General features: G+C 49.8%; 1 protein-coding gene across 6 annotated transcripts in view; it reads right to left on the bottom strand.

Moving 5' to 3' along the window:
- Positions 1-12,490, bottom strand: part of LOC133348745 (acyl-CoA dehydrogenase family member 11-like) — a 36,034-nt gene that overhangs the window by 11,490 nt on the left and 12,054 nt on the right. For all 6 annotated transcript variants that reach the window (XM_061561694.1, XM_061561690.1, XM_061561691.1 and 3 more), the window contains exons 5-11: positions 11,595-11,712; positions 10,131-10,273; positions 9,167-9,316; positions 8,479-8,573; positions 7,737-7,836; positions 5,212-5,352; positions 4,121-4,213 (exon numbers count right to left, since the gene is read on the bottom strand). In XM_061561694.1, coding sequence (XP_061417678.1) covers positions 4,121-4,213; positions 5,212-5,352; positions 7,737-7,836; positions 8,479-8,573; positions 9,167-9,316; positions 10,131-10,273; positions 11,595-11,712 — 840 coding nt within the window. The remainder of the gene's footprint in view (positions 1-4,120; positions 4,214-5,211; positions 5,353-7,736; positions 7,837-8,478; positions 8,574-9,166; positions 9,317-10,130; positions 10,274-11,594; positions 11,713-12,490) is intronic.

Genomic DNA, 12,490 nt, shown 5'->3' with positions numbered 1-12,490 from the left:
ACACAAAGATCCCCCCCCTATAGCTTTAACAGACTTTTGGGGAAATTGCTGTTAGTGAGCACCTATGAAGGCCGGCACGGCACAAGAGTGGGTGGGAGGCCAGCTCCACGCCCTGACGCCTTTGTGTTCCGAGTGGTGATGTTTACACACCCCACACCAGGTCGTAATTTGAGGTCGAGTTGGCCTAGGGGAGGCCCAGGACTGGTTCAGATAATCATCGCTGGTGTTGGTGGCCGTGAATGGGAATCGAACTCGGGTTACTGGGTTTGTAGTACAGCGCGCTAACCAACAACAATCGCCCTTCACCACTAATCGGTGGTGACATCACTACAGCGCTTGTGCCATGCTAGGTGCACTTTGAGGTCACGTGAAGTGTCAAAGGCCCACTGGCAGGAGGTTAAGGAACAGACCCAGGTACCATGGGTTGACCGAATGAGATGATTGGCAGATAAATTAAAACCTAAGCTAAACTTTTTATTTTACTAGGTAAGGCCCACTGAGCTGTAAAACTCTTTCAGAAGCGATTTGGCAACAAATAATATCTCAACGAAGTGGTTTTTCAGGTGGAAATGTATAGCAGCCATATACTCTAAATCAGGAGTCCTCAAACTACGGCCCGCGGGCCACATGCGGCCCGCCGAAGACATTTATCCGGCCTATGGTCACTAATTGGGCTGCGCTTGTGAGCACTAATTGGGCTGCGCTGGTGAGCACTAATTGGGCTGCGCTGGTGAGCACTCATTGGGCTGCGGTGGTGGGCACTGATTGGGCTGCGGTGGCGAGTACTGATTTGGCTGCGCTGGTGAGCACTGATTGAGCTGCGGCGGTGGGCACTGATTGAGCTGCGGCGGTGGGCACTCATTGGGCTGTGCTGGTGAATGGTTCAATGGGCCAATTGACTGGACTTTCCCCCCAGGCCTAAGGCTGCCAGCCCTCCCCTGGCTGTGCTTGACTGGCTCTCCCTCCCTCAGCTCCCTCACTTGCCCCACGGCTCCACTCCCAGTGATATTCCTGTGTGCTGGGGATGTACTGCGATCTGTGAACAAAACTGCAGGTGTAATTAACTTTTTAATGGCACCCGCACCAGTGTGAGCCTGGGGTATAAGCGGAGTTCCCCCAATCAGACTGCATTGATGGGCAGTGCAGTCTGTATGTCTCTGTGTGGGCAAAGTTATTGCTGGTATATTGTTTTTGTAGCGCTGTATATATATTGGTATTTTACTAATAGCAATTTTGACTCCCTAGGAAACAATGATGTCAAGAAAGAGAAAAATTTACTCGGAGTGTAGGATATTCAAAGAACAGTGGACTTATAATTACTTTTTCATGCAGTACAAGGAAAGAGCTGTGTGTCTGATATGCCAGAATATAGTGTCTGTGTTCAAAGAATACAATTTACGTCGACACTATGAAACTCAACATAAAGATAAATATGATTGTTTGGTCGGAAAAGTGAGAAAAGATAAAATATTAAAACTGAAAAATACATTAACAACTCAGCAAAATACTTTTGTGAAGCAGAAGCAGCTAAATATTTCATCACTGCGAGCAAGTTTTCAAGTTGCCAAGCTAATAGCGTGCACTGGCAGACCATTCGTGGAGGGAGAATTTGTTAAAGAATGCCTTCTTTCTGTTGCCAAAGAGATGTGTCCAGAGAAGGCCGATTTATTTAGTACAGTGAGTCTTTCAGGACCTACAATTACACGGAGGATTGAAGAAATGGGAGACAATTTGCATCAGCATTTGCAAAACTCCACAAAAAAACACTTTCCTATTTTTCCTTGGCACTCGACGAAAGCAATGATGTTCGTGATTCTGCACAACTTCTAATTTTTATTCGTGGGACGAATGACTATTTCGAAGTCACAGAAGAGCTTGCTGCACTGCAAAGCATCAAAGGAACAACTACAGGAGAGGATATCTATGAAAAAGTTTGCCAAACTGTGAATGGTTTGGAGCTGAACTGGGCTAAACTAGCCAGTGTGACAACTGATGGTGCTCCTAGCATGGTGGGGTCTAAGAAAGGAGTAATTGCTCGCATTAACCAAGAGATGGACAAACATAACCATTCTCATCCAATAGCCATACACTGCCTCATCCACCAACAAGCGCTGTGTAGTAAATCACAGAAGTGGGACTCTGTTATGAAAATTGTGGTATCTTGTGTTAACTTCATTAGAGCTCATGCACTAAACCACAGACAATTTCAGGAATTTCTGTCTGAACTAAATGTTGACTATGAAGATGTTCTGTACCACACAGAAGTCCGTTGGCTGAGTCGAGGGAGAGTTTTGAAACGTTTTTATGACTTACTTCCACAGATTACAGCTTTTCTGCTTTCAAAAAACAAAGAAGTACCAGAGCTCAATGATGCAGAATGGAAATTGCACCTTGCCTTTCTGACAGATGTAACAGAGCTACTCAACAGTTTCAATGTGCAACTTCAAGGAAAGGGAAAGCTCATCTGTGATATGCAATCACATGTCAAAGCATTTGAAGTAAAATTAGGCCTCCTCATCAAACAAGTTAAGGAAGAAAACTTCTGCCATCTCCCCACAACTCAAAATCTGTTAGCGGAAAAACCATTGGTTGCAATTCCCAAACAAAACATGTGTGGATTCACTGGAAAAATTGCAAAAGAAGTTCCAATTTAGATTTAAAGAGCTTCATCTCCATGAACAGGACATACAGCTTTTCCGTAACCCATTTTCTATTGACATTGAAAATGTGGATACAATTTACCAAATGGAACTGGCTGAACTGCAGAATTGTGACTCTCTGAAAGACGCATTCAAGTCAAGCAGCCTTCATAATTTCTATGCATCTCTCCCCTCTGAGACATATCCTCATCTCAGAACCATGCACTCAAAATGGCAACCATCTTTGGCAGCACTTATGTCTGTGAACAGACTTTTTCCAGAATGAAACATTTGAAATCTCCAACCAGATCTAGACTAACGGATGCACACTTGTATCACTTGTTACGACTAGCAGTGACAAATATGGAACCGGACATTGACCATCTCATTAGCCAAAAGCAGGCCCATAGTTCCCATTGAAATACTGGCAAGTTTGTTGATTTAACTTTACTTGTTCTTCATTTTAAATATTGTATTTGTTCCCGTTTTGTTTCTTCACTTCAAAATAAGATATATGCAGTGTGCATAGGAATTTGTTCATAGTTTTTTTTTTAACTATAGTCCGGCCCTCCGACGGTCTGAGGGACAGTGAACTGGCCCCCTGATTAAAAAGTTTGAGGACCCCTGCTCTAAATGCACCAAATGTGCTCCCCACTGTGCCAACTCGACATTTTAGCCACTCGGCGCTCCTCTCCTTGTGAGCGTCGCTCTTCTGCCCTCCAGATCCCCAGCAGCGTCCTTTATAAACCTCGTCGATGGAGGCCGATCTTGACACCGCTGGTACCAGTCACCGGCAAGTCCAATCAACTCCACATCCTTCTGTATCACATCAGTCCATCTCTTCTCTAGCCCGTGCCACGCCCGTTTAGCCCCATCTATCCAGCCAAACAGAAGCTATTTGGGCATACGGTGGCTGAGCACGCGAGCTACATCACCTGGCCAGCGCAGCCTCGCTTACCGGAGGAGCTCACTGATGAGACCGTGTGCAGATCTTTCACCGAGCACTACACTAGACACGCACATGACCGTCATCACCGTAATTTCATATTTGTAATGCGCTTTTCATGTAATTACAACTGAAAGCGAATGCAAAATGAATTTAACATTACGAGAATTTTCTCTGTACTCAGGCCTCTGTATTTTAAATTGACCACTGTGGCGGGCAACAGGAAGACAGTGTCTGCATGTGCACGTGACCCTAGGGATGAACGTGGAGGCACCTGGGTGGAGACCGAGACACAGACCAAAGAAGGAATTGGATCACCGTGGTGAGCCAGCAACTGTGGAGCGGACATGCAGATGATGGCCCACGATGAGAGCGAGCGGAGAAAGAGGAGCAGGAAGGCAGAGCCTACACGAGTGGCAACATCTCCAGGAGGAATACGAAGAAAGATGTAGCTCCTGGCTTGCAGTGTGCAACTCCCCAACACGGACTGCGCACACAAAACGACGATGCGAGACACATGGGTCGGCGGGTGGACCTGCGCATCGCGAAGCATGCAGGGCAGCCCCGTGTCCTCCATGTAGCCCTGACCTCCGAACGCCTCGAGGCCCTCCGACACCACCGCCACAGCCTGCGGGAGAACGATCACATGATCCGCACGCACGATCCACACGCGCGTGTGCGGTCAAACACGCGCCTATCCGTGTCGAACATTCACAGACGACGTGGTGGCGCAGTCGTACAAGCAATGCGCAATGAACCCGGTGACCCGAGGTCGGAATCTCAGCCACGGCCAACATCAGTGGCGAGTGATATCCAAAACGGTCCTGCCTGGGGGCGACTCAGCCTTAAAGGAATTAGCACTGGGGAGACAAAGGCGGCCGAGTGTGCGTGGTGCCAGTCACCCCACTCCCTTGTGCGCCATGCTGGCCCTCGTGGGGGCTTGCTAAACAACCCCAACACAGGCTATTCTGCCCCTGACGGCGTTGTTGTGTGCGCAGTGTAAATATGACCCTGCTGGAGGTGGCCTGTAACTTGCAGCTAGAGTGTGTGGGTAGCGCTGCCACTCCGCAGCCATGTTCAGTGAAGACGCCTGTTATCAAGTGGAGCGGCCCAGTGGTAACGCGTTCATGGATATTACTGCGAGTGCATTAATCGTGAAAAACTACGTGCCGTCTGGTGCAGAGTGGACGTTAAAGATCCCAGTCACGTCAGTAAAAACGAGTCGGCCATTGTGTGTCGGTGTCAAGGTTCACATTTGCCAAATAAAAAAAATGACTCGGGCTGGGATTCCACACACCGGAGGTGCCGAGTCACCGTGCGCCGCACAGGGACAGCTGCCACTGTGGGGAGTGCCCTTTCCAATGCCTCGAGATGTCTGTACGTTGAACTTCTTTTGCACCATACGTAGCCAACCGTGATAACCGGAGGTGCGGAGGAAGAACAACAAACTATGTGATGTGGCGCAAGCCGCTTATGGCATGAGAAGCACCCCAGTGTGGAGGTTGGTTCTGTACGCACAAACTCATTCTCATAATTATTATTCTCACAATCATTATTATGAGGACGTGGGATTGTGCAGGGCTGTCCAGCCGATGCCCGTGTATGAGCGCTAGTCGACCACGGCACCTGCTTGGCCGTGTACAGCTTGGCGAGCGGCGTGAGCAGGCGCAGCAGCAGACGCTGGCGCGGGGTCGCGTCCCCGACCTCCTCCAGCCCCAGCAGCCGAGCCACCTCCATGACGAGCAGGAACGCACCGCGTGCCTCGACCTGCACCCACGCACGTGCAGCCACAACTGCGTCGTTATCAGTGATAACAAGGTTGGCGTTCATGATTTATTTTAATGAATAATACACCTGTTCGTGCGTCTTGTCTGTAACGCACCGGGACATACAGGATAATAATAATAGGTTTGGACGGATTCTGTCCTGTTCTTTGCGACAAAAAAACCCGTGCGTCGCGCCATGGGGCCACTGCAGAAAACCAAAAATAACTTGTAACACGTTGTGCCCTCCAACACACGCAGAGAGAGAAAGGTCGCACGTCCATTCAGCTCAATCGCTCTCACAGTGGGTAGAGCATTTGTGTGTGCGTCTCTCCGATGCCCTTTCCCAGTAACCGTTTTGTTGTTGTTCATACTTTCATCGATAAAATGTATTGCAATGTGGATAAAATCATGAATAATTGTCATTTCTTTTCGGTACACGTGTGAAAAATCAATATTTACGTATAAAATCCTAAGTTTATGAAATCATCAGTCTCTGTACATATTTGCCATACTTTTTCCACAAGTTCGGTGTATTTTTATTACCTTTGGTTGCCCAGGAAAGCCTGACCGACACGGACACAATTCTATAACCCTGCACGCTGCGGGAAGGCCCTCGTCCAGCAGTGGATTGGCAAGAACGGGACCGCACATGTACTAAGAATAGACGCATAGCAAAGTGGCCGTGATAGACAATTGGGCCTCATGAAGATAAATAGAAATGGCTGCATTGCTCCGTTTGTGTCGGTGCTTTGGTCCCTTGGTGATTGCTTCATGTTACCGACCTCAACGTGTATGGGTGAGGTGAGTGCATGCGTTAACGTAAACACCACTATGTTTAGGCCTAGCGTCAAGGATACATTACAGTTATTATTTATCATTAATTTGCATATTCATTTTTGTATTGCAACACAACAATGCGAGCCCGGTACGTTGCGACCAATCGCAAACTACGGCAGGACCTTGCCAGGGGGGGGGGGGGGGGGGGGGAGTTGGAGTCGCTATCCCACCCAGTGGGGACCACGTGCAGGGACATGAACACATTGAGATGGGAGGGGATTTATTTGTTTTGTTACGCTTGTTTACCCAAGAAAGACTCAACATTTTATTTCAGGAGGGTCCTGTTTGCATTAGGGGGATGATGTTGCTGCTGTATCGAGCAATGTGCAGGTACTGGGATGTTTTGACCAATACTAGTCACGTTGTGTGTTTTTAGCTATGGGAGGAAGCCAGAAAAACTGTAGGAAACCCACGCAGAGCAGGGGGAGAACATACAAACATACACACAAACATACATACAAACATACAAACAAACAAACACACGTACAAACATACAAACAAACACACATAAAAACAGAAAGGTGCCCGAGTCGGGAATCGAACCCAGGTCCTTGCGCTGTGAGGCGTGAGCGTCAACCCCGGCGCTTTTCTGCCGCCAAAGCAAATGAATCGGCTAATGAGACCACAGCTCAAGCAGCCGTCGGCCTCACGTGCGGCCGGATTAATAGGGAGACAGGGGAACACACGGATTCACAAGCTTAACGCAGGTTAATGACGGAGTTCAAACCACTAACGGAGGTGAATGGACGTGGGCAGGAGACGTCGCTCGGAAGGGTGATGGCCGATGGTCGAGAATAATGATGGAGTGACAGCCGGGGGAGGGGGATGAGAATGCGCCCGAGAGGATGTCCTCTCTCGGAGACGGAGTGATGAAATTGGCTCCTGTGTTGGAGCCAGGCGGATCATTATAATCGCATGACTGTGAGAAAAATGGAGACGGCCTGGGGAGGCCCTCATCCAACGGTTGATTGATTGTAGCCGATTATAATAACATAATAATCTTAAACGGCATCTTTCATATCAAAATATCTCAAAGCGCCATATGTAAAAAATAAAACAAACTCAAAGAGATAAAATCCAATTGGAATACAGTAAATGCTGATAATAACAACAATGACGACTACACTCGCACTGGCATAATGACACTAACACTACAGGTAATAATAATAATTACACTCGTGTAGGTAACATCCAATCAGACTACTGGACGAGCCAATGAATAACCACAGGTTATCAAGCTGGATTTAACGGAGCTCAATTCCTGATGTGGGCAGAGATAGCAGCGCTCCTCCAGTCTCCGTGCATAGCGGCAGAATGCGTGATCACCCAGCGGTGGCCTCTGAAATCGGTACAGAGAGAGGAGTAGCCTGGAGTCCAGGGAGTGTGAACCTTGAGGAGGGTGTCGCGGAGGAGTGTGGCGGCGGAGGAGTGTGAAGGAGTGTGGGGGCGAAGGAATTGGGGGCGAAGGAATTGGGGGCGAAGGAGTGTGGCGGAGGAGTGTGGCGTGCGATGATGACGAGCGGGCGCTGCTTGTTCCGCGCGTCGCACCTCCATGCGTGCGAGCGTCTGCATGTGCAGCGCGTGGTCCTTGATGAGCTTCCCGAAGACTGTGCGGCGCGACGCGTAGTCTCGCGCCAGGCTCAGGATCCTGACAGTGTGCAGCGCACCGCGTCACACCACACACGCCACACTGCGTCACACCACACACGCCACACTGCGTCACATCACACACACCACACACGCCACACCACATATGCCACACTGCGTCACATCACACGCGCCACACCGTGTCACACCACACGCGCCACACTGCATCACACCACACGCGCCACACCATGTCACATCACATGCGTCACACCACACACGCCACACTGCGTCACACCATGTCACATCACACGCATCACACTACACAGACCGTTCAAATAAAGATTCTGATTCAGATTTTGTGTTCACTCAGTGAGCACAGAATCAGAATCTTTATTTATCCTGGAGAAATGCGATGAGGTATGAAGCTCTTTTTCACACGAAGCCACATTGGCAACCGTACCAGGGAGGACCCTCCACTGCGGAGATGAAGCAATCAAATCAGCTCACATGCAGGTGTTAGCTGGATCGTTAAAGCGCAGGACCACGAGAGATGATGACGCCAGTGGATTTACGATGGCGGATGCCGATGATGATATATATATGTACACACACACGATGTGGCTGTTTGGCAAGGCCAGCAAAATAAAGACTTGCAGCGAGCAGACCGCACTGTGTCCTCAAACTTGTGCGGCAAGGGCCTCACCTCCTCATGGCAGCGGCGGAGGAGATGGCGTTGTGCAGGCGCGTGATGGTCAGCATGGAGGAGATGGAGGCCACTCCGCGACCCTCCTCCGAGATCTGCACCACCACGGTGCACAACCACGGTGCACAACCACGGTGCACCACCACGGTGCACCACCACGGTGCACAACCACGGTGCACCACCACGGTGCACCACCACGGTGCACAACCACGGTGCACCACCACGGTGCACAACCACGGTGCACCACCACGGTGCACCACCACGGTGCACCACCACGGTGCACCACCACGGTGCACCACCACGGTGCACAACCACGGTGCACAACCACGGTGCACAACCAACTCGCAATTCATTAATGACTGTCAAACATTCTGCTCACTTTTCAACGTGACCGTTTTTGAAAAAAATGTTTGCTCTTAAACTCTTTTAAATTTTACCAGGTATGGCCCACTGAGGAAAATTTAGCTCTTTTTCATAAGTGACCTGGCCACAAATGATTGCTCAACGACGTGGCTTATTGTCGTGTGGACATTTATAACAGGCAAATACTCTAAACGCATGTCGAATGTAAATGTGGGGGGAAAAGCCGGAGGACCTGGAGAAAAATCCTCGCGACCACGGGGAAAACAAATATACAGGCGTCAGGGTCGGGACTGAACCCACGACCTCCTACAGATGGCTGCTGTACCCGAAGCGCCCGCGTGCCGGACAGAAGCAGCTCGGCGGTGGGGACCTGGCGCGTGCCCAGCTTCTCCTTGAGCCGCTGCACCTCGATGCCGTTGAGCTGCCCCGCCGAGTCGCGCACCTCCACGTAGAAGAGGGAGAGCCCGCGGCTGCCCTGCACGGGGCGGCATTCCAACATCCTCCAGGCAAATGCTAGCGGGGGGAACTTTGTCTTGTTGGCGGTGCCCTAGCCCACCGTTAGTAGCTCGCGCAGCTTGATGCAAAAGTTAGTGTTTCGAATCCGGCAGGCCGCCCTGGTGAACCACCAGGTCTATTGACCATAAAAAGAATACTCCGCGCTGTCTGCTTCACAGTGGACTTTAAAGATCCCCTGACATCACTCAAAACGTGACGGCCATTGTGTGCGGGCGTCACGGTTCAAATTTGCCGAATATGAAATTACACTGCGAATTACTCTGGTTTAGGCACAAAGCCTTTGCACGTGCAATGCTGCACACCTCTGTGTTGCAGGATCAATTCTGTGCTGTTGAATCCGTGTTTTTGAACCCAGCTATTGTGGTGACTGAGGTTTGTATTGAACACAAAGGGCACGGTGTGGACCGGCCCTCATTCAGTACTGGATTGGCAAGGGACCTGAAAGTCAGAAATCAAATAATTTAATAAGTTGAAGACCGCCCCATGCTGCGTTGGTCGTGGGAGTTGTTTGAACATACCAAACCACACTGGTCATTCCGTGTTGTCACAGGTGCCCAAGTTCAGTTCAGAGGTCACATGCCAGTGAATTTGGCCAGGTTCGCGATGCCGACATGCAAACTGCTGCACCATCACTCCGTCCCTCTCCGACGGGCACAGCCCCTTGCCCTTGGTCGATCCACTGCTGGACGTAGGCGTCCCCCCCACTTTGCGTCGGACCGTGTAGAGGCCACCGCGTCTCATTCCCCAAGCGGCATTGCCTGCCCCCGACTCACCGGCAGCGTCCGCCCCTCTGCGTCCGTGACCCGTGCGAGGGTGAGCGTCATGTCCGAGTCCGTGGCCGACGTGAACCACTTAAACCCATGCAGCCGGTAGCTCCCATCCGGTTGCGGCTCCGCCACAGTCTCCGTGCCCGTGGCTGCCCGCACCGCACCACGCCACACCACGCACGTACATGAAGGTTTGCGCTGCACACTACTCACACCTGGCGGAGCACTGCAGGCACACGCGGCGCCGCGTAAGCACGGGGAGCCGCAATCGTGGTGGAACGAACAGAGGGGGACAATGCGGACGTCCAGAATAAGTACAGTGATACCTCGGTTCACGAACGCTTCTGTTCACGAACAACTCGGTTCACGAACAGAAAAGTTCATAAAAATATGCTCCGGTTCACGAACTCCGCTTCGGTTTACGAACAGGAGCCGCGGCCATTTTAATGCTAATTCCAGGCTGTCACATGGTCGTGACTTCCTGTAGGAAGATCGTGGAGAGAAGAAGAGACGCAGAAAGAAGTACTGTGAGTACTGTGAAGACACTTTCAGTGACTTTTTGCTTTTTGGTGTGCTTTTTAGCACATACAGTACTGTAATGTACTACTGTACTGTACTGTACAATACTGTACTTACTGTATTGTACAGTTCACCCGTTTGAGTGCTTACTGAAGTCATCTCAAGCAAGGTTAGTGTTCTCTCTTTATACATTACTATACTGTACAGTACTAATGTGTATTGTAATTTGTTTCATATTTTTGTGGTTCAAACACCAAAAAAAAAGGTCAGAACGGATTAACCGGATTTACATTGAACCCTATGGGAAAATGTGCCTCGGTTCACGACCAATTCGGTTCACGACCAGAGTCAGTTCACGAATTAAGTTCGTGAACCGAGGTATCACTGTACCTCCTCATTCGAGACACAAACATCATCGCACATCCTGGCTTTGACACTGGGGCGACCATCAACCGTATCAGAATATCAACAGGCCCATCATGCACATATCGCGTTCATGAATGGAAAATGTTGTACAAGCCACAGGATTGCGATTGTGGCCATGCAATCAAAGCTATGGACCATATCGGTAAACACTGTAGTCTGTGCTCCTTCAACGGAGCACGAACAGCAAAACAACACCAACTCTCTCTCTCTCCTGAAGCCCTCTTGTCGTGGCAGGCAGACCTCGACATTGTCATCTAGCTCTTGAACATTTTGCTGCTGCTATGCACAGCAATGGTATACAGGTAGGCCGAGCCACAGAACACCAATGTGACATGAAACCATGCACCTCCACGTGATGCACACACCACGCCGATTTCCTAGCGCACTCCGCATAGTCAGGTTCCTGCACAGGACACCCATTCCTTCCTCTCTCCTCCCGTCTGACTCTGCTCCCCTCCTTGCACTCTCCCACCTCTCCCCTGTCATCTCGGTCTGCTCACCCCCTGAAGCGCATGCTGCACGTACCCACGTCAGAGCCACCCTTGCGCTCCGTCATCCACTGCCCGGACGTCCAGAACTTGGCCGGGTCGAAAGTCGTGAGATGCTCCAGAGCCTCAGCGGCGCGCCCCTGGACGGCCAGCGTCTGCGTTGCCCATGAGAAACACATTCTACCACTTGATGAGCTAGGAGTAAAATTAGGGAGTGTAATGCAATGCAACACAGAGAGTCGGCTAACACACAGTTAACGCATAGCCTGGTTGATTACGTTCTCCCAAAGATTGCTAGATTCCTCACAACTCACACTTAACTTTTAATTTAGCAATCTTTGGGAGAACGTAATCAACCAGGCTAGGCGTTAACTGTGTGTTAGCCGACTCTCTGTGTTGTATTGTATTATATTTCTAAGTTTACTACGTTTGTTTTCTCATTCATTCTTACCTGATGATGGTTGCTTGCATTGCAATCGAAACGTCGTATTCTATTAATATTTAACCATATTTTCTACGTGACTTTACCAAAAGAACCAAAGAGTAATTTTAATATAAACTTTAAAAAAGGCAAGTCCCTTAAAAAAATAAAAAATCACAAGAGTTGAAAAATGTTTTCAAAAGGTTTTGTGGAGCCCAAACTCTAAGGTGTAGGGTTTGGATGTTTTTAGTTATAAGCATAACACTCAATGGAGGAGGGAGAGGCGCGCTCTCGGATTTAAACCGAGAGACGAGAGGAACACGTGGATTGAAGGATGTACGCACGCTGGAGGGATCGCGTTGACTCTTCAGATAACACGGCTTGGGCAGGACGCGTCACGGCCACAAGGGACAATGGCCGACGGTCAAGACTGAAAACGGAGTGGAGGCCATAGGCAAGAAACGCTCCCGCGAGGGTGTCCACAGTAGAGACAGAGCGACGAAATAAGCTCT

Source organism: Lethenteron reissneri, chromosome 28, assembly GCF_015708825.2.
Source record: "Lethenteron reissneri isolate LAM-NWPU_2019-01 chromosome 28, ASM1570882v1, whole genome shotgun sequence".
NCBI lineage: Eukaryota > Metazoa > Chordata > Hyperoartia > Petromyzontiformes > Petromyzontidae > Lethenteron > Lethenteron reissneri.
The sequence above is the reverse complement of the archived record's forward strand: the minus strand, read 5'-3'. Positions and strand labels throughout refer to the sequence as shown.